This window comes from Pelobates fuscus, chromosome 1 (genome assembly GCF_036172605.1).
Source record: "Pelobates fuscus isolate aPelFus1 chromosome 1, aPelFus1.pri, whole genome shotgun sequence".
NCBI lineage: Eukaryota > Metazoa > Chordata > Amphibia > Anura > Pelobatidae > Pelobates > Pelobates fuscus.
In genome coordinates, this window is record NC_086317.1 from 406,586,465 (window position 1) to 406,610,172 (window position 23,708).

Sequence of the window (23,708 nt, forward strand, 5' to 3'; positions counted from 1 at the left end):
CTCCGCCTCTCGGGTCTCCAACGCTCCCAAGCGGGACACGATGCCGCCCATTTCTCCACGCACTCCGTCCAAATCTTTCTTCCACACCCCTCGGAGCTCAAGCAGGAGCCTTTTGATGTCCCCTTTGGTAGAGGGTGACGTGTCTGAGTCTGAGTCCTCCCTTTGGTACACTGTGCTGGGAGTTTGTGTTGTCCCTGGTTCCTCTTCGTCCGGGGTCACCTCCGACTCACTGGAGCTTTGAGGCCTGTTCGGCGCCATCTTAGGCTGTGCCGGCCGCTGTGGCCTATCGAATGACCGTCTGATGTCGGGTAATGTGGAAGCCTCAGATGCCAGTAGTCTACGGTGCTTACGCCCCATCTCACTCCTGGGGGGGTTTAAAGTTCCAGCTATAGGGTGAGGTTGCTGGTTTTCGTGGCTTTTTGGGGCTGTTTTCGAGGTTTTTTGCAGGAGCTCCCTGCAAACACGTCTGCTTAGGTGCTCGGCTGGCCACGCCCCCCCTCTTCTTTTAAATATAGTCTCCTCCTTTACTGTGTTGATTCCCTTTATGTATTTAAATGTTTCTATCATATGCCCCCTGTCTCGTCTTTCCTCCAAGCTATACATGTTAAGATCCTTTAACCTTTCCTGGTAAGTTTTATCCTGCAATCCATGAACCAGTTTAGTAGCCCTTCTCTGAACTCTCTCTAAGGTATCAATATCCTTCTGAAGATACGGTCTCCAGTACTGTGTACAATACTCCAAGTGAGGTCTCACCAGTGTTCTGTACAATGGAATGAGCTCTTCCCTCTTTCTACTGCTAATACCTCTCCCTATACAACCAAGCATTCTGCTAGCATTTCCTGCTGCTCTATTACATTGTCTGCCTACCTTTAAGTCATCAGAAATAATCACCCCTAAATCCCTTTCCTCAGATGTTGAGGTTAGGACTCTATCAAATATTCTGTACTCTGCCCTTGGGTTTTTACGTCCAAGACGTCTTGCACTTATCCACATTAAATGTCAGTTGCCACAACTCTGACCATTTTTCTAGTTTACCTAAATCATTTGCCATTTGGCTTATCCCTCCTGGAACATCAACCTTGTTACATATCTTAGTATCACCAGCAAAAAGACACACCTTACCATCAAGACCTTCTGCAATATCACTAATAAAAATATTAAAGAGAATGGGTCCAATAACAGATCCCTGAGGTACCCCACTGGTGATAAGCTTCCATCCAAAGATTATTTATTATAGCTGTCTCCATAGAGCAAATCCAAGCAAGGAGATGTAAATAAAAAAAAGGGATTTAAATATATATCTACACATTATTTTTGTGGTAAGATAGTTTTGAGAGACAGACACACACACACACACACACACCTCCCCCTTACCTTTGTGCAGTAGTTGTAATGGCATCCACTATTTCCATGATTCTGTGAAGAGCAGAATCTGTACCAATTGTCATGTCTGTTCCACAGAAGTCATTATCAATGGATCCCACCATGCCAACGATATTAAGGAAACTAGATTTCTTTGCTTCATCAGCAGTTATTCTTCCTACAAAAAAATACCAACACTAGTGGTTTCAAACTACATAAAATTTAGGAATACCAGATCACGGAATACTGCTCTACATCTTAATGAATGTACTACCACCCCTTGCCACTTGTCTTTAATTGTTTTTATTTAATGGAACACAAAGTAACAAAGTAGGAGATAAGTAAACACACTGCGCTGACAGATCTGATCAAAAATGAAACAATGTTTTCATTTAGGTCCTGCCAATCACAGGGTTTGGTGTGGCTATGGCTGCATAAACAGAAACAAAAGTGGTTTAACTCCTAGATGGTAGAAAATTGAGCAGCGATACAGCAGAAGCATGATCTATACACCAAAATTACTTGAATAAGTATGCCTTTAATTATATTTTTGTCCTTGAGCTGAATCTCCATTATTTTTTCCTCTTTTTGTGAAGTCTGCTGTTTGCCCTTTTATGAGAATCTTTTGACTGATGGTTTATGGGTAAATTACATTAGCAACTGAATTTTGTTTAAACTACACCCATTACAAAAGTTTTCTCTCTACGCAAGTAAAAGCAGTCCCTACTTCATCTTAAGCATAAAACGAAAGCTGAAGTCAATTCCCCAAAATATTAAAAACGAGGGAAAATGGAGGGGCAAAAAAACAAAAACAACCAAAAACCTAAAAAATTAAAGTGCATCTATAACCGTTAAAAATGGTTCAAATGGTTGTGATGTGCTGAAGGTTTTTTTTTTTTAAGAGGAGCTTTAACAACATAACAGATTACCAGTATATTTAAATACAGGAGAATATTAAACATTGCCTTATTAGCAGCAGTAAACAAAACCGCATAGTTGATTTAGAGTGAATGGGGCCTGAGGTTATTTTAAAGACCACATATATTATTCAAATATAAGGTTTCAAAATTTGCATTTCAAATCGGTCCGTTGATTCTAATTAAAATCTAAATTCATATTCTTAAAAAATGATCTATAGTCATGTGAGAAGATACCACAATTTTACACTGGATCCTGAAGATGGGAAATAAAAAAAAACATTTTCCAGGAAATAAAAGCTTTTATGATAAAATTCCAGAACAATATTGATTTTCAAACCATAATATGTCAGTAAAAATCCTGAGTTATGAACAGTTTATTTTTTATTCAATTAAAATAGTTTCAGCTTTCTACTCTCGAAATCCCAGTGCAGAAAACATTTTATACAGTCTCTCGACCTGCAAATTCCCAGGCATTATAAAGGATTATTACATACTTTACTCCAACTAAACTAAAATATGATCCAAGAAAAGACTTACTGCCCTTCTGCATGGGTACCTCTAACTTCGGATCTTGAATTCTGGTCTTTGCAGAGGTTACATGTGGGACATTTACTACTATTTTATTGTACAAAATTTTCCAATAACCCTTATCATGATCCCCCCAAATCAAAGCAATTATAGAGTACCAGAACTTTCGCAAAGACCTTCAAATATTGACTGCCTACACTGCAGAGAGGAACTCAGGACAAGCAATTAAAACGGTGTTAAAAATCTAACTTTGGTCTTTTCAACAGGTCCCTCAGGGTTCCAGCCCTGGTCAGCCCCTCTAATAAAACCCCTAGGTTAAATATGCAGTATAATCTTTAAAAAAATATATGGCGGAACATATTTAACACTTAGGAAACAAAAATGCAATTAGTCAATAACTACTGAAAATAGGGATGGTCAAAGTTTAACCAATTACCTGCTTTAACTAAATCAACCAGCAAGCCACTCCACTCTGCTCGGAAAGTATCAGCTCCAGTCAAACTACCATCTCCACCTATAACACATAGATTGGTAATGCCTTTCTTCACAAGGTTGCACGCGGCTTTAAGTCTTCCCTCTCTTCCACGGAAATCTTGACATCGAGCACTTCCAATTACTGTACCACCCTACAAAAGGAATACATTAAAAGCAACAAATTTAAACTTGGAAACCTATATTTTATTTATTTATGCGAGATTTTCCTCTACTCCATCAAATAAAGATGCTATTTGCAATGTAGTTGTGTCAACATACATAACGTAGTAAATTGAGACACAGCCTATTTTCGAATTTCATGGTCAAGTAGGTCAAATAAAAATAAACATTAATGAGGCCTAGGTATTTTTGTAAAGAAAGAGACCTTGCATTGGATGTGATGGTTGTCAGACTTGCAGACAGCTCCTTTCTGGATGCGCACTTTGCCCCCACTCATCTGAATTTTGATAACTCTAAGGCTGGGTGGCATATAATATAAATGGCCGTGACTCTATACTCCAAAAGGTCTAATATTATAAAATATTTTATCCATTTAAACAGACAAATAATCAAATGACAAGTTATCACAGATTCTTCTCATGAGACAATTGCTACAAAGAGATTTGCAAAGCTTTAACCATGTGCCAACAGAAAAGATGGCGGGCGACACAGAATGTCAAAATACCACAATCTCTGGGCAATAATGCAAATTATGATTTACTTAATTGATCATCTTTTATTTTACTTGGCAGACCATTCTGCCCATTTTATTATTCCAAAACCTATGTCAAAGGTCCACTTTATAGAATGAGTAATTTTCCTATGTTGTAAAATGCTTGGTAATTCCATTGTGGCTCTAAAATGGAAATGTTATAGGGAGTTACACCATTATAAATATCTACACATATATATTAATTCTATTTACACATTGCTACTATTACTAGCACATCCTAAAATAGCATAGCAGCATTGTTAAGCTGAGCAGCAAAGGAACTTAAGGGGAAATATTTCTCCAGTGTTTGTTAGAAAGGGTGATCGTGCCAGCACAGCACATGGATGTTTAGCATTCTGTTTAAATAAATCAATGGTTTGCTTTTACTATCTCTGCCTGCCTGGCACAATGACATGTGAAGAAAGCAGACGTAAGAGCTGTCCAAATATTTCCTACAATTATTGCAGCTGATTAGTATTGGAAGACATAGTGCAGTCTGGTATTACTGGCCATATTTTAAACATGCATATATCAATAAGGATAGATATTTTGTATGATTAATCTCACATTATATGTCATGGGAAGACTTAGTAATAGGTGTGTTTATAATTAGCTGTTCATATCCTATATCAGGGGTAGGCAACCTTGGCACTCCAGATTTTTGAACTACATCTCACATGATGCATTGCCAGTATAATGGCTGTAAGAGCATTTATGGGAGATTTAGTACACAACTTCTAGAGTGCTTAAGGTTGCCTTCCCCTGTCCTATATTATCATTTAGGTATATTTGTTAAAATGTACAATAATTACAAAGGCCCCTTAGAAAAATAATAAATTTTTAGGCAGATAAACATTTATTTCTTTTATGAAACACCCACTTGTGGGTAAGGTAATGGATAAACTTGTTATGGGGTTTCCAGTGTAAAATATGTTTGTCTTCCCTGCAATTTTTAATTACATAACATGCAAAAAAAAAAAAAAGAAGTTAATTTTTTAACTTTCTAAATATAGAAATAAAAGAGTACATATATAAAACATTGCATAAACTACACCATTAATGATTGTCAGAGTTAAAGCTTTTGGAGACTCTCACTGAAGACCTTTTTTTTTACATATGATGACACTGAATGCTTCCAATGCTGCTCAAAAAGAAACATCCAATTGGCATGCCTCACAAGTGTCCTGCTTTCGCCAGGGACAGTACCGACTTTGGGGTGTTGTCCCACCATCCCGAATTAGTTCTCTGGTGTTCCACATCTGGAGACACCAGGAAACTGCATAGTCCTGATAGCTAGGGTTAATTAATACTTTCTAGCACTGGCTAACAACACCTGATCTCAATTATATTAACAGCCTATCAGATAAAAGGGCAGGCTATTTCAAGCACTTGCTGGGGAAGCTTTGTTCGTGCTCGATGACCACCAGCATAGAGGGTGAAACACGCGTCAAGCGCATGTGCATGTTTTATTATGTTCTTTCCATTATATGTATAATAGATTTTGTCCTTGAAGGCTGGCAAATAAGTAGGGAAAGTGTGCTGTAATTAACCTGTTGGCCAGAGCTAGCTCAGGGAACAGCCTTTCTCGGACATTGCCTCAAGCCCCTACTCTATTGTTGAGTGACTAATGTTATATTATAGTTACTTATAGAATATGGACACTTGAACCATCAGTGTTTAATTATGGGCATTACTATATTTGGTGGAAATTAGTAACCAGGCAACAGCACATTGTTTGTGTGCTGAAGGTTGTATGGTGAAGTTATTTTATATCAATGGCACCTATGAATGTCCTGATGAAAGCTGTAATAATAAAGAAGAACTTATCTTTTTTTTTTACCATATCCTGAAGTGCCAGTATTTCTTTCAATATTTATACTTTATGTGACCAGAGCACCAGGTATTTATTTTGTTTAGTTGGAGTGCAGGAGCTTTGGAGATATATATATATATATATATATCATTATTTTTTTCTATTATTTTTGAGTTTTGCTCTTTTAGACATTAGGCATTATTGTTCATTAGTCTTTTAAAAGAAATGTAATACAATTTTTTTGTTTTTTTATATCCACTTCTTTCTTTACGTTTTGAGTTTCTCATTTTGAAGGGCTCAAACCTTTTGGTTGAGTGGACAACCACATTATATAATAGGGACTCCCTTTCTGTGTTCTTAGTTATTTTTCATTTTATTTTTTACATCTAAACAAAATGTCACAGTAGTTGGGAACTCATGTTTTTAAAATATATGAAGTTCTATACACTAGAATGTTTTCTATCAATTTGGACAAATAATTAACTTCTCTAGAATGTAAAAATAACAGTGAAGATCACATGTACCTAAAAGAAGCAAAGGATACATGATGTATAAAGGATGCATAAGCTCAGGTTCTCTAGTGACTTCTAGACTAAATAATGTCTTATGACACTATTTTGAACTGCAGGAACCCAGTGGTAAATGAAAAGGTCAAGAGTATCATTTCTATTTAGGTTTGGCATTTGAAATTGGACTCTAGATAGAACTTTGACCTTGTTTGGCACCAAAATGGCAGGTTATTTTTATCTTTGACATTGAGAGTAACTCTGTGGCTATTGAATAGTTTCAGACTGAAGTACCATTTGCTTGCAATTGATAACCTAAAAAGAAAGGTCAAGATGTCATAGTGATTCTCTATAACAGGGCATCCTTTTCTATGGCACATACAACCTAAACATTTGTGAAGAAACAAAACCTTTAAGATATTTTTGGAGAAATATTAAAAGCTCTCTGTCTCTATGAACACAATGGAGTTGCAAAAAAAAAAATAATTTTCTGGTATTCACCTTACAATACAACCGTATCATTTTTCCTAATTCATTTTATCTGGGGATGTTTTTGTGTTTTTTTATTTTATTTTATTTTTTTTTTTTTTTTTTTTTTTTTCTTCTTGCTACGCAACATTTATTACAATTTGCACTGAAAAATAGCATTGATATGGAGCCAAGAATGGTGGAGGTTATTAAACCTAGATGACTTTTTCTTGAAAAATAAGACCTTCAGATTGTACTTTTTTTTAATACTTTATAAAAATTCTGCTTGAATTTTTAGTTTATGAACAAGAAACAAACTTATTACAAAATGCCACAAAATGGTAAACATAGATTAGAAATGCACAATGTTAATAGAACATACAGAATTGGTTGCATGGCCGAGAAGATAATGATGGTGTCTAGACCGGCTCCCGAATTAGGTTTCTGACAATGGTAGTTATAAGTATGTTTTTTTTTTTTTAATTCTTTATTTTTGAAGCGCAGTGTTACAAATATAGGTAAGCCTTGATAAGACATGAACATGAACAACGTTCCTGCATGAAAATCTGCACTTATTTTTTTTTTTTTTTTTAAACAGGGTGGTAGACACTGTATATACAATCAGGCAGGGTATACAAGAGTAGTCAACTTTGGGTACATAAGCTTAGTGTGTGTGAAGTTGATCTTCAATGTCTGGGACATATGAATAAGGGAACAGGCTGCAAGTGCTTATGCTATAGCGACACTTGTATAATGTGAGGCAGGGGAGTTAGCCATGGCAAGTGTTGGTTGCATAACTACAGCACCTTATCTTCTGGGCTAAGATGTTCTGACGCGTAGTACTCAGTGCTATAGGAAAATTTTGAGTGTACAGGGTACAAGACATGTGGTTGCGCAGCTGCTAAATGGTAGAGACAGGTAAAGCTCCTTGTGGTGATTTATCAACAGTGTGATAGTGTACAGGTGAGTTGGTTTGCCTCAGAGACTAAAAGCGTCAACCCATATCAGGTAAGCTGAGGTACACGTTTGAAGGCCACGGCCTCTAAGACCAGCTCTCTAGTATACAGGCTCGGGGTGTGCACATGTTATGCTGAGGTGGGTGTAGCGACTTGGTTGGCATTACATCTTCCAGGTATGAGCTATAAGGTGACGTAGTAGTTTGGTGAGGTGAGCTTGGGTCTGGGTGCCTGGTTTTGGGTCCCCGGATTAACGGGCAGAGACATTACAAGGCCACTATGCTTTAGGGCTCCTTAACCCCGGAGTCCTGGGGGGGGGGGACGGAGGGGGAGGGGGTTGTGGATCTTGGATTGAGTCAGGTCAGAGGACACAATCTATAGTGCGATTCGTGTGTTCGCCTGATAGGTGTGGGCCGTCCGCCGACTAGGGCAAAAATGCAGAACTGGCAAACAGGTTATGTACAAAATTATACATTCCCGGTGGTGGATATTGTACTAGGCAGTGTAACGGAAACATCAATAAGTCCAAACAAAATTAGAAACACCAATAAGTCCAAACAAACAAAAGAACCAGCCGGCATATCCGTTGGTTCCTTGTGGCGGGGAACTTTTCCCTATCAAGTGCCGGTTGGGTGCGTGGTACTGCGTCCTGCTGGGGCCGCCGGCTCCGAAGGGGTAAACGGTGTTATGTTGGCGACATCCCATCGGTGTGTCGTGTTGCTCCTGGCGCCTGCCTCTGGGCGAATGCCTAAAGCTTGAAGAAATTGGGGTGCGTCTTCTGGCGTTGTCAGTTTGTGGGTTTGCCCGCTTTTGGTGGCAATTAGCGTGCGGGGGTGTCCCCATTTATAAGGAATGTCCGCCGCCCTCAATTGAGTTGTGGTGTCTTTCAGCGTTGCCTTATTTTTTTTTTTTTATTATACATCGCCACCCTCTTATTTTATTTTCACTTTTTTAATTCAGATTTTACATAGTAGAAAAGTACATCAAAACATCATACATTGTGCTGGTTTTGACAAGAGTACATATGCACAAAGTTATTTGAATAGAAGGACATGGAAACTTGTAATCTCGTAACATTGACAGTTACGGATAAATGGTTTTAGAGGGAGATCAGATAACTTTACCACTATTCACATAGGTTTGATGAACAAGAAAGAGGGGGCAACATGGCATCTTCAGTGAATTATACAACATAATACACTACTTGTCTTATAGGTATATCTAACAGGGATTTAACCCATCAATGTACCCCATGTCCACATGTCCTCCCAAGGTTCCCAGATCTTAGTGAATGCTGTCATTGAGTTGTTCTGTCTGTGAAACATTCACTTTAGTGAACATTGGCTTTAGTTTCATTTAGTACGGATGTTATTTAGTTTAACCCCTTAAGGACCAAACTTCTGGAATAAAAGGGAATCATGACATGTCACACATGTCATGTGTCCTTAAGGGGTTAAAGAGGGGATATGTGATGAATTCCATTTGGAAATAATTACTTTTTTGGCCGCCAGGAAAAATGTCACAATTTTATCAAAGGTTTGGGAAGGGAAGCTGAAAAGATATTAGGCAGAGCCATTTTAGAATCACAATTAATTAATTGCTTGCTTGACTATACATAACACTTATCTGAATACTTGCATCCACAAAGGTGATATAAATAGGCAATCCCACCATATGTGGATCAAAGTTTCCCCACTCCCACATCTCCTCCAACATTGTCCCATAGATGATGCATCCTGGCTGGGACCAAATACTATCTCATAACTTTATTTAAGAGCTCCAGTTGGAATGTACGGTGTGTGACAGTGCATTGTAGGTAACCTTCCCATCTAGATTTAAATGAGCCCTCCCAGGATTGGCCAGGTGGAGGAGAGCTTTGTAGCATGTGGAGACACCTTCAGCAAAGACATGTTTGTTTGTAAGGGTGTCACTGATGAGAGATCCTTGTTGTCGGAGGCCTGAATGGGTGGACTATGTTTTATGAATGAGCAAACCTGGAGATATTGAAAAAAAAACAACAACTTCAGTAGCCTTTTGCATTTTCTAAGCTCTTGAATGACTATTAGATCACTACCACCCAAATCTCCCAACGAATGGTAGCCACATTTCTTCGATTGTGCGAGGGATTATTTAGGCATACACCATTCTAGATGTTCCAAGGGCATGGACTCCGATATTATGCGGTAGGTGGGGAACACTTGCGTGATTCCGTCCCAGAGTGGAAGAGAGAGTTTAGACGTTGTTAACAAATTGGCTAGTGGTAGTCTTTCATTTGGAAGTGTAATAAAGACTGATTGTAGTCTCCAGGGGGTCAGCCTTGAATCCTCCATGTCTGCTCATTGTAATTGTGCTCTACATGAAGAGTTTAATGCAAGCAATCATAGAACCCCATCCTCTCTGAAAAATTACCTTTTGAGACCTCCAAGTATGTTTAGCTGATATAAAGATGTTTAAAATTTCTGGAGTTTGTTGGGTACCTGGACTTGTATAGTGTGGAAGAGACATAGCATTTTTGGAAGAATGTTCATTTTCACTGTGGCAACCCTGCTCAGCCAGGATAGCTCCATACTTGCCCAGTTTGCAGGTGATGGAGGAAGAGAAGGGATATCCCTGGAAGTTTGGATTATCTTGGATAGCATAGAGAAGGGATGATATGGGGCATCCTTGTCTCAAACCTTTTGAGATTTGGAACATGGAGTAGATAAATCCTCACATGAGTATGGAGGCTGATGAGTTTGTATATAAAAATGTGTTAGCAGATAAATAGAAGTCTGGGAGTCCAAACCACTTAAGTGTTTGAAATATGTATTGCCAATTAACCCTATCAAGCTCTAAGCTCTATCCTGCTAGCTCTAAATTTACATGCCAGCTAGGTACGTGACTTTTTAGTTTGACAGTAGTAACTTTGTTTAACCAGCAAAGTTGTAATTCTGTTTTGCTGAGCTGAAGCTCATGGATCGAATTTATGATTTCTATGAGTCTAGTGGCTGAGAATTTGGTAGAGGAAACTTTGTGAACCACCTCCAAATCTCAAGTTCAAATTTGGACAGTTGTTTAGACTTTTGTTTTCTGCGACCACAAGCCAGCTATTTAAGTTTTCTTCTAATCATAGTGTTGTGTGGCAGGATTAAAGTTGGTCGATGTATTTTCTTTAAAATATGTCTTGATATGATGCCCTATATCTGTGCATACTTGTGCGTCAGCCAAAAGAGACTCGTTATATTACCATTACCCCTTTGCCTCTAGAGATGTAGTTCTCTGAAACAGGTGCATTGTCAGACCAGGAGGCACGACAAGTGGAGCAGTTAGACACCTGTTAGACCAAAAGTCCTCCACAACTATGTGAAAGACTGATAAACTCATATAGAAAATTATTACATCAAGTTATTGCTGCTAAAAGTGGTCCTGCAAGCTATTATTAATATTGCCATTTATATAGTGCCAACAGATTCCGTAGCGCTTTACAATTTATGAGAGGGAGGATTTAACTATAAATAAGAACACTTACAGGAACGATATGTTGAAGAGGACCCTGCTCAAACGAGCTTACAGTCTATAGGAGGTGGGGTATAAAACACAAAGACAGAAAATAGCAATCAAATAAGGTGGGAGTGAAGCAGAGCTGGAGAGAGAGTATAATGTTGCCCTTTAGGAGAGAGCAAGAGACAGGTATGTAAGGTAGAGGTTACTCTGGGAGGCCATAAGCTTTCCTAAAGAGATGGGTTTTAATGCACTTCTTAAACAATTGATGACTAGGGGTGAGTCTGATGGCGGTAGGCAGGCTATTCTATAAGAAGGGAGCCGCCTGCGAGAATTCCTGCAAGAGTGAGTTGGCCGTACGGGTTCAAGCAGCGGACAGGAGAAGGTCACAGGCAGAGTGGAGCGACCGAGAAGGGGCATACCTATGGATATGTGAAGAGATATAAAAGGGGGTAGAATTGTTCAGTGCTTTAAAGGTATGGGTTAGCACTTTGAATTGATTCCTATAAACTACAGGAAGCCAATGTAAGGACTGACAGAGGAATGAGGTGGCAGAGGACCGACTAGAGTGGAAAATCAGTCTGGCAGCAGCATTAATTAAAGACTGTAGCGGGGAAATATGCTTTTGGGAAGACCAATTAGGAGAGAGTTACAATAATCCATGCAGGAAATTACTAGAGCATGGACAAGCTCCTTTGTAGCATCTTGCGTAAGAAAGGGGCGGATGCAGGCTATGTTTTTAAGATGGAATCTACAAGATTTGGCAACATACTGGATGTGAGGTTCAAAGGTGAGGCCAGAATCAAGTGTGATGCCAAGACAGCGCGCTTGCAAGGATGGACTTATGTGGATAGCACTAACTTGAAGGGAGTGCGAAAGAGGAGGATTAATATTAGGAGGAGGAAAGACAAAGAGCTCAGTTTTAGAGAGATTGAGTTTCAGAAAGAGGGAGGACATCCAGTCAGAGATGGAAGAAAGGCAAGCAGTGACACGTTGCAGGACGGCAGGGGGCAGGTCTGGGAGGAGACATATCTGGGCATGTTTGGAATTATAAGGTTTACTTAGTTTTTCCCATATCATATGGTTTCTACTACATTTCGGCTTTATTTTTGTTAAATAAATAACGACACTGTGTAATATGTCATGTGTGTTGTTCATCTGAGGTTGTATTTACCTAATTTTAAGACCTGCTAAGGAACAGATAATTGAATGCTATGGATTTACATATCAGGACACAATAACAGAGATGGTGTACTTTCTTTTTCCAATCACTTACCATCTATGTACAGAGATAAAACTGACAGGCGAACAGGACCAACAACCTTATGGTGTCTACAGGAGAGGAGCTCTCTTTACATCTCATGGACTTACAGATATACACAACAGTAGGGTAACATGCGTTAGGGTTACTATAATAGTTCTGTACATGTTTATGAGCATAACAACCAATAGCATCTAGAAAAATAACATTTGTAGCCATTTACCTTTTTTACACATGGGAAATAAAATGTAAAATCCCTTTTGTTTGTTTTTTACATTTATTTTGTTGCTATGTAGGTTTTTTTTGTTTTGTTTTTGGTATAAAACATACCGCACAGCCTTATAGACCAGACAAGAAAATCTTGCAGGTAAATGGTGAAGCTTCTGCCAGTTGTAACAGTTGGGGAGAATTATAGCATAAGTGGTTGTCCCGTAGGTTGTTTAGTCTAGATTCCCGAATGGTTGGCTGGAAGTTCTTGTTGGTTATTTGCCCATTGTAGCACTAAATCATGACCGCTTGACTATGCAAAAGTGGCACTAAAGCATGACCGCTCTCCTCAGCATTCTAGCTGTTTGCAGGGATATTAATTTATGCAAGCAATATTCTCATTTTTTTTTTATATTAATAAATAGATAATAAAGGTATTTTATGCCCCTTCCCACTTGCCTACAGTAAGTTAGAGAAGGTGGTGACATGAATCTTTGTTCCCTGGTGTTTGCAGATTGCGGTCTGCCACTCATCCCTGTTTCTCCGCTCTGGTTTTGCCAACAAGACATAGCATTGCCATGGTAACCCACAGCAATGTTCACACTATCCAGAAAGCGTTGGAGTGCATGGAAGGGTGAGCTGTGATATCTGCAACCACTGGATGAGAAGACCACAGACTCCCTTTAGCTTCCGGCACTGGAGCAGTGACTCTTTTGTTTTAACCCTGCAATCTAAACGATTACCGTTTAATAGATATGGTAATGTTATGATGGCAGGATCAACATCACAAACAAATTTATGATCTCAGTCAAGAAGGAGGAGCAGAAGGACAGAGACCGGAGTGGCAATGGAGTTAAGATATCTAAATTGCGTGAATTACTTTAATTAGGGGGTGCCTAATAATCTATATAGACACTAAGACACTAAAGCATTAGGAATACATGTCTGTACTCCTATGCTATAGTAGTCCTTTAAGGGTAAGATGGTAATGGCAGCCATAAGGAGTGGGAGGTAGTGCCTGGCACACACCATAATCTTTTACATTTTACAGAAACGTTCAGGGGCACAAAAAATAATTATTGAAGATATTTTAATCTCCAGTATAAAATTAAAATTATACAGTGTGACAACTTTTCAATATTATATTGGATGGTTAATTATGTAGGATCTGGACTAACACAATACATTTGTCATCATATCTGCCAAGCCTTTTTCTATACAACTTAAAAGGCAAGGTTGTGCAAAACGGGAATTTGAACACATAATTTTGACCATATAGCGCACGGGTAAGTAACAGTTTGGTAGTACTTTGCCAATATAGTACTATTAAGTCCCTTGGATTAACATGCTTTCTTCAATTAACAAGCAATGAATGATTAAGCAAATGAATATTAATTTTATTAGCAACAACATATACAAATAAGTTATATTGCATAAAGGAGACAGGTACTGCTTAACATGGGTGTAGGAGATGGAAGTCTTTAATACAGTTAAATAAAACTCCGATGTAAATGCAAAGTCTATTAGGTCTAGAAATGCCACACACTCAACAAAAATTGTTAGACAATTATAAGAGACTTTTCTTGTAAATGGGTCTTAATTTTGATATCGGCATGAGATACTTTTTTTTTTACAAAGGTATCTGGAGAATAAAAATTCAGGAATTAGAATGCATCATGTGCATCATCACGAGCAACTTGATGACACCAAATGATACTCATGACTGATGATCCCACAGAGGGTAGAACGGCTATGGAGAGCATCTTGTCGCTGTATCAAAGGTATGTTTAAATGTCCCATTTACGTTTTCTAAATCCCAGAAAAGGAATTGTATAATTGTAAAATAATTATATTACCCTCTGTAACATAAACATTTGAAAAATACACAAATAGTCTCTCTTTTTTGGTTTTGCTTCATTCTACCATTCAGCCCAAAATTAAAAAGAACAAACATACAAACTCTACTACTATAAATAAAAAAATAAAAAAGCTACATAATATGCCCATATTACTAGGATATATTATCTACATTTACAGTTAGCAGGAATAAATGAATCAGTTTTGAGGTATTTTTTACTGTACAAATTGTGTAGAAATTATAAGCACAATTGTGTTTTGTTTTGTTTTGTTAGCATATTTGATTGATACTATGTTGTGTTAAATATGTGTAACTTACTAAAAAAAAAGTGATTTACTGCTTTAAAAATAATAAATAAAAGATATAGGTTCACATAATACGAAAGCATTGAGAACAAACATTGCAAAATAACAGTACAAATTCTCAGAAAAAAATGGCGGTTAATTTAAAAAATAATTTCTCAATTAACTAGTACATTTACAAATAATAAATAAATGGATTACAAAAGCAGAATGAATTGGATGTTTTTTTTGGTTTTTTTTAATGTACGTTATTAAGATATTATTATTGTTTAAAGCCTTGCATGTAATATAATTAAACAAGTCAATCTTACCAACTGCAGCATCATTGAAACGCTTTCCCACGTAGCCTCTCGAATGTTATCGCCTCCATCAACCAGACCTTGGTAGCCCTAATATAATATCCAAGTTAAAGATGTTTATTGCTTAATTTGAAATATGTATTCAACAAGAACACAGCAATATACAGAGAGTTGGTATGGGTATTGGTACACACCTCATGTACAAAGTAGACTTTGGCTCCAGTGTAAATTCCAACTCTAACTACTGCACGGACAGCGGCATTCATTCCTGGAATATACATATATATTTTACATAATTTGTAAAATGCATTTGCAGGGACAATTAACCATTGTGGAAAGGTATTACATGTATATTAATAAATTTCCAAGCTGTTTATTTAAAAGGGTCACTCTAAGCACCATAATCACTACAGGTCATTGACACTAACTGGGGGACAATGATGAAAATCCCTTTGCACCATGACCATTACAAACTGTTTATGTGTTTTTGACTGACAAAATCAGGGCTTTTGTGGTGCCTGAAACCTGCCCCCTATGCTGCATCTTGGTGAATGTGAGAGTGAAATTCTGAATTGGCTATTCAGCTTTCCACTGCAATGACAGCCTGAGAGCAACAGGTACCACCCCATGAGCACTCTCATTGCAGTTAAAAGTTGGATGGTTAATTCACAAAGTCCTTTCCACATTAGTTGGGCCAGGCTTTAAGTACCGGAAGAGCCCCACCTTGAAAACAGTTTGACACTAAACAGGAAGACAACACCAATGAATTTGCATCTTAACCACAATGAGCTTTAGTTGTTCTGGTACTTAGAGTGCCCTTTTAACACAGAAATATTCTCATGTTATGTTATAATTGTGAAACCAATAAAGCAAGTTAACACACACGCAATGTTCCAGTGAAGTTGCTTGTTTACATAAAGACATGCACAGAAATATATTAAAGGGACACTATAGGCACCCGAACCTCTTCATCTCATTACCAGTTAAGGGGGCAAACTGTTACTAAATGATTTGCCAAATTTGTTCACAATGAGTCCTAGAGACGCAAGATAATATTTGGGCTAATTATCTAGTGAGCATAAAAGAACAAGAATGAAATAGATATGAGAAAGAGATAAAAAAGGAAAGAAGACTTGACCAACTGCCTAACGTGCCTTAATGGGACCTACACTACAAGAAGATTAAGATTCAGGCCATGTGGAACAAATTTCTCCATTCAGGGATTCCTTATCTTTAGGAAGGCATCACTGATTTCATTGATAGCCGATGTCAGCTTTTCCATCATGACTAAATACCACATCTTTGCATCTATCTGGGCCTTTGAGTCTGCCTTTTAAGTCCTGCACTGGCACATTCTCAAGGCTTCCGGAACTCTATAGATAAGCTTATGCCCAGCACAAACAAGGGACACAGCACTGTAATCCCTATTTAGGAGGACAACCCAGACTTTACAGGGAGTAAAGTCTGACCAATGCATCGGGAGAGTTTGGAGAATAAGGAATCCCACAATGGTCTGACTCTGGGACATGACCAGAATGCGTGCATATACATACCCTCCTTCTCACACACAAAAAAGTAAGTGGGAACCATGCCAGGCTGACCTTTATCGAGTTTTGTTGGGTGAATATACCTGTGCACCAACACTTAATAGCAGTTCTCTTTGACTAAGGTGGATTGGGCGACGGGTGTACAGGTGTCTTTTTTATTTTTATGTTACTAAAGTTGATTCCATATTGATAGTCATTTTCATCACAGCAATTAAAGTTTAAAGGACCACTCCACACCGATAAAGAACTTCAGCTTGCTGAAGAGTTTTATGAGTGAGGAATATCCCATTAAAAAGTGTGAAATCAGCACTTTATTGTCAAAAAATGGAACACCCAGCTGTCCACCAAACAGCCAGGGAGGGGTCTTCCTGCTTCTGTTAGCTCCTCTAAGCTAACGGAAGTGGTAGGTACGCTCTACTTGAGCACAGCTTCTTCCCTCACTCATACCTCTCCTCAAAACTCAAATCTAAATGCAACATGTGCATACACATGCATGAGCATACACATTCAGGAGTGTGTGTGCGTGCACAATGAGAAGCCTCTAATTGGTTATTTCCTCATGAAGAGATTGAAAGTATCTCCTGAGGAAAAAGGGGAGGATTATCTAAGGCTGCAGTTCATAAGAACTGCATCTTTTGCAAGCTCTTTTAAGATATACCCTAAAAGACTACATGCATGTATTCATTGAGGGTATATCTGCTAAACAGAGATTTTTATTTTTATAATAATTGTACCTGTGGAGTGGTCTTTTAACATGGCTGCAGTTATTGGACTTGAACTGAAGTTGTATAAAATTGATAAAATATAAATGGGAAAAGAGAAGAACAGAGCAAGGAAGAACCCCCACAAACAAACATATGAAAACAATAAATCAAACCATGGTGCTATATACAAATATATATACACAGTTCTGAAGTTACACATTTCAACCACTTGACTTCAAATGTTAGCTATTCTGCAGAAGACTCAAATATGCTGTAAAAGTAACTGACAAACAAACTCAATGTGGAGTGTCACAAGCAATACTTCAGAAGTCAAGAACACAATCTTTCATGGTTTTTCACTAAAGTATGAACTGTCAGGAAATTCTCCAGATCAGTTGTGTTTTTTGTTTGGCTATAGTGACCTAAAATTTAAAATTCCATCACTTTCAGGTCCTCATAATTGGCAAGTTAGTGAACTGGTTGTAAAATATAGCATTGAGAAGTGAACCTAATGTGTCAATGTGCTATTGTCATGGGGTATTCCCAAACTGGCTGCCATGGTGATCCTTGTAGGAAGGGGCTCAGTTGGTGGAGGGGAATATAATTCATTAAAAAGAAAAAAAAAAGTAGGAAGTGGAAGACATTTAAAATGTGTTGGCAACCTTCTCTAGCCACACTTTCCAAAATGCAAGAGTAATAATTGAAAATCTAACTCAACATGACTCACAAAAATATATAAAATTATGTAATGCAACGTTTTCATGTGTACAAGGTCATCAGCGTAGGCCAGGGGAACAGTCAGTAGGATTAAGGATCCCAAGATGCTCCAGAAAAAACAGGAGAGGGCAGGTGCCTGTATGAGGCGGATAAAAACTTAAAGCAAATGTTCATGCTGTGCCAAAATGTTATACAAAGGACACAAGCCTGCAGACGGGTGGTATAGTTAATTTGGACCAAGAAGTCTGTATATAGATGAAAATTCTAATTAAAGACAGCAACAGGGAGAAATAGTCAAATGTATCACTATATCGTTTTTAAAATGAGTCATGGCCCATTTAAGCTTTCATATTGAACAGACATAGTAGCTGCACCATCTACTGCAAATAGAGCTGGGGAGTGCTACAGAAACTCTCCTGCAGTTGCTTATCAGAGCAGAACACAGTTTAATCGAGTGGCCAATAGTCCTCTGCTCAAGACTTCAGATGGTTGCTGAAGTTGTGTGGGCATAGGTTTTGGAACGTCTATATGTTGTACTGTTTGAGGAGGCATTAGATTAGGGAGTACTGTTGAAGTAGATCTGCTTGTATTGTCATGCATGCCTCAATGGTAGAAGTAATGTATTACTTACATTTACCCAATATACCAGAGACTTGTAATACTAATCCTGGATATAAATGGTGTTAGGGATGTTAGCATCTGATTCTATTAACCCCTTCGTCATGGCTAAAACACAGGGTTTGTCTATGGAGGCAAATCAGTTATGGATCCCTTTACAATTCTTCTACAACTTAAATGGATTCCTTGGATTTCAACATCGCTAGTACGCTAAATATACACTGGCAGACCCCTCGATCATGCTCTTTACTCCTGTCACTGATTGCCTCTTGTTTATTTTTAACTGATAGTATGACCATTTAATGACACTACATAGCAGAACTTCTTCTATTCTCTCCTTTAAACTCAGACGTTCCTTTGTCCTTTTGAGCTCAGGTCAATTGTAATACAATCATCTAAATCAAAAAAACGCTGTGCCATTGCGTGGAACTTCAGTGTTAGGGAGACTGTTAGTACAGACATCAGGCAATCAGCTGCCTTGCTCGGCCAGTCTACAAGTTTGTCTATATGTACTGGAGAGAAACCATTGGAGCTGGGGGAGGGGGAGCAGAAGTACGAGAAAACAAGGGGATGTTGAAATAGAAACATACACAAATTGGGGGGCAAGGACAGTAGCAGCATATACAAATTCTATACCCCTCCTTGTGAGTGCTGCTGCTGAGCTAATTAGGGGGAGTGCCCCTTAATTTCCACCTGTGTGGGATTTGTATTGCCAATATAAACCCACTACTGACTCACAGAGCTTGCTCGCAAGAGTTTGCTTGAAAGTAGGCTATTTCAAGTAGTCTCTTTTAAGTAGGAGTTAAAACAACAGGAGGGTAAATATTGTTTTTGCTCACTTGTGTTATTTGGTAACTGGGGATGAGTGCTAGCAAGATTACAAGTTTTACTCAGTGTACATCCTGCTGCATGTATGCATGCCTGGATAAATCTGTCCAGGGTCCATTCCTCTGTGGTGGGTGTGAGCGAGTGGCAGGGGCGTATCTAGAGCATTTGGCACCCGGGGCGGACCCCGAGTGTGGCACCCCCCCCCCCCCCCCCCATAATAAAAATGTAAGAAAACACCCACATATTTTTTCAATATTTTCAATACCAGTGCTTTTGTAGAAAGGGGCTGGTGAGAACCTTCTAGAAAACTCCTGCCCTGCCCCTTTCTACAAAGCCCCTTGTCTCGCCCTTCATATAAAAACCCTGCACCCCGATCACATACATTTCATACACTCCCTACACATAAAAACCCTGCACACCCCCTTAATAAAAAAAACCTGCACACCCCTTAATAAAAAAGCAAAAACGTGCACAACCCCCTTATAAAAACCCTGCACACCCCCTTAACAAAAAAACAAAAATCTGCAGTGCACATCCTCCCTTAATAAATAGAATACTGCAACCCCCTTAATCAAAAAAACCCTGCACCCCCATTATTTAAACCTCCCCCTTTAATTCTTTAATCCACAGCCCCCTTTAATTAATCCACACCCCCCTTAATTAATACACCCCCCTTAATAAATCCTCACCCCCCTTAATTAATCCTCACTCCCCCTTAATTAATCCTCACTCCCCCTTAATTAATACACCCCCTTAATTAATCAACACACCCCCCTTAATTAATCCACACACCCCTTAATTAATACACCCCCTTAATTAATCCACACACCCCTTAATTAATACACCCCCTTAATTAATTCTCACTCCCCCTTAATACACCCCCCTTAATTACTCCACCCCCTTAATTAATACACCCCCCTTAATTAATCCACACCCCCCTTAATAAATCCTCACCCCCCTTAATTAATCCTCACTCCCCCTTAATTAATCCTCACTCCCCCTTAATTAATCCTCACTCCCCCTTAATTAATCCTCACTCCCCCTTAATTAATACACCCCCTTAATTAATCAACACACACCCCTTAATTAATCCACACACCCCTTAATTAATACACCCCCTTAATTAATCCACACACCCCTTAATTAATACACCCCCTTAATTAATTCTCACTCCCCCTTAATACACCCCCCTTAATTACTCCACCCCCTTAATTAATACACCCCCCTTAATTAATCCACTCACCCCTTAATTAATCCTCACACCCCCTTAATACACCACCCTTAATTAATACTCACTCTCCCCTTAATTAATAAACCCCCCTTAATTAATCCACTCACCCCTTAATTAATCCTCACTCCCCCTTAATACACCACCCTTAATTAATACTCACTCTCCCCTTAATTAATAAACCCCCCTTAATGAATCCACTCCCCCCTTCATTAATACACCCCCCTTAATTAACCCACACCCCCTTAATACACCCCCTTAATTAATACTCACTCCCCCCTTAATTAATACTCCCCCCTTAATCAATACACCCCCCTTAATTAATACACCCCCCTTAATTAATACACCCCCTTAATTAATACACCCCCCCCTTAATTAATACACCCCCCCTTAATTAATACACCCCCTTAATTAATACACCCCCTTAATTAATACACCCCCTTAATTAATACACCCCCCTTAATTAATAAATACTCACTCCCCCCTTAATTAATACACCCCCTTAATTAATACACCCCCCTTAATTAATAGACCCGCTTAATTAATACTCACTCCCCCCTTAATTAATACACCCCCCTTAATTAATCCACACCCCCTTAATTAATACACCCCCCTTAATTAACCCACACCCCCTTAATACACCCCCCTTAATTAATACTCACTCCCCCCTTAATTAATACTCCCCCTTAATTAATCAATACACCCCCCTTAATTAATACACCCCCTTAATACTCACTCCCCCTTAATACACCCCCCTTAATTAATACACCCCCTTAATTAATACACCCCCCTTAATTAATACTCACTCCCCCCTTAATTAATACACCCCCTTAATTAATAAACCCCCCTTAATTAATACTCACTCAAACCTTAATTAATACACCCCCCTTAATTAATACACCCCCTTAATTAATACACCCCCCTTAATTAATACACCCCCCTTAATTAATACACACCCCCCTTAATTAATACACACCCCCCTTAATTAATACACACCCCCCTTAATTAAACCTCCCTCCCCTTTAATTATTCAATCCATTATCCACCCCCCCCCCCTTTAATTAATTTAGCCCCATCACATAAAATTACTACTTACATTTTATTGATGCCTTGACCGACTGGGTGCCTCACCGCCCGGATCCTTCCGCTGAAGATCCGTGAAGGCGGGCTGACGGCGCTGCGCACGACGTCATCACGTTGCGCGACGCCGCGGCCCGCAACACTCCTCCCCTTCTCATCCATGTAGTAAGTCCTGCCGGGCCGCAAAGGTGCTGCGGCTGTGCGCAGCGTAATGATGGGGGCCGGGGGGTGACACATGACACATGACACCGGACGTCATGGCACCCCCCTAGTCAGTGGCACCCGGGGCGGGCCGCCCCCCCCCCCCCCCCCCCCCCCCCCCCCCCCCCCCCCCCGCAGTACGCCACTGGCGAGTGGCTTTTCTGGAAGCTCAAATTGGAGATCTGGAGAGGCAAATTGCAACACTGAGGGAGATTGATAATCTTGAGAGGAGTCTGCTGCTCACTGAGCAGAGTTTAGTGGGTGCAGGTAGTGGATTGGGAGGAGATGAGACAGATGGAGAACAGGCACATAGCTGGGTAACAGTGGGGCGAGGAAGCAGAGGGGGAGGGAAGAGGAAAGGTTTAGCTAGTCCTGATCTAGTGCAGCCTAACAGATTTGCCCGTTTGAGTGAAGATGTTGGGTGCATCAGCTCAGGAGTAGCTGTACTGCAGGAAGCTGTTCCTTCTAACAGCCGTGGGAACAGCCCCTCTAGTACGGGTGGGGTTGAGAGGGTAAGGAAGTCTAGACAGGTTGTGGTGGTAGGGGACTCTATTATTAAGAGAGTAGATAGGGTAATCGGTCACTCTGATCGACTCAACCGGATAGTTTGCTGTCTCCCGGGTGCTCGGGTCCGGCATGTTGCCGACAGAGTGGAGGGATTATTGGGAGGGGCTGGGGATGACCCAGCTGTCATGGTCCATATTGGTACCAATGACAAAGTCAGAGGAAAATGGAAGGTCCTAAAGAGTGAGTTCAGGGATCTAGGAAGTAAGCTTAAGAAAAGGACCTCCAAGGTAATATTTTCAGAAATATTACCTGTGCCGCGCGCTACAGCAGAAAGGCAGCGGGAGATTAGAGAGGTCAATGCGTGGCTAAAGTCTTGGTGCAGGAAAGAGGGTTTTGGGTTTTTAGAGCACTGGGCCGATTTTGCGCTTGGGTACAACCTGTATAGTCGTGATGGATTGCACCTAAACGGAAGAGGGTCTGCTGTGCTGGGGGATAGGATGGCTAGAAGGTTGGAGGAGATTTTAAACTAGTAGTAGGGGGGGAGGCTCAAAGCAATCTAGAAAATGGAGATAGGATAGAAATGAGATGGGCCTTAGCTCAGAACAATGGGGGTGGAGATGGGGAGAGGGGGAAGCTCAGAACAGAGGAGGTATGTAATATTGATTCACAAAAAGTACAAATGACTCATGGTAATATTAAATGTATGCTTACGAATGCAAGGAGCCTATATAACAAAATGGGGGAACTAGAGGCAATAGCATACACTAAACAATACGATATAATAGGCATAACAGAAACATGGTGGGATGAGACACATGACTGGGCAGTTAACTTAAATGAGTACACATTATTTAGGAGGGATAGGAAAAACAAGAAGGGTGGTGGGGTATGTTTGTATGTCAGCCATGAGTTCAAGTCAAATCTTAGGCATGTGGAGTGTGACGAGGAAAATGTGGAAGCTTTATGGGTAGATATCTGCTTGGGGCAAACAAAGGGAAATACGTTATTGGTTGGGATATGTTATAAACCACCAAATGTAAATATTGATGAGGAAGAACTGCTGTTAGAGCAAATTGGTGAAGCTGCAAATCGGGGGAACACATTAATTATTGGAGATTTTAATTACCCGGAC

At 39.5% G+C, this 23,708-nt stretch overlaps 1 protein-coding gene across 2 annotated transcripts in view; it reads right to left on the reverse strand.

Moving 5' to 3' along the window:
• PFKM (phosphofructokinase, muscle) overlaps window positions 1-23,708 on the reverse strand; it is a 103,422-nt gene that overhangs the window by 40,422 nt on the left and 39,292 nt on the right. For both annotated transcript variants that reach the window (XM_063428165.1, XM_063428167.1), the window contains exons 4-7: window positions 15,341-15,414; window positions 15,159-15,236; window positions 3,247-3,436; window positions 1,375-1,540 (exon numbers count right to left, since the gene is read on the reverse strand). In XM_063428165.1, coding sequence (XP_063284235.1) covers window positions 1,375-1,540; window positions 3,247-3,436; window positions 15,159-15,236; window positions 15,341-15,414 — 508 coding nt within the window. The remainder of the gene's footprint in view (window positions 1-1,374; window positions 1,541-3,246; window positions 3,437-15,158; window positions 15,237-15,340; window positions 15,415-23,708) is intronic.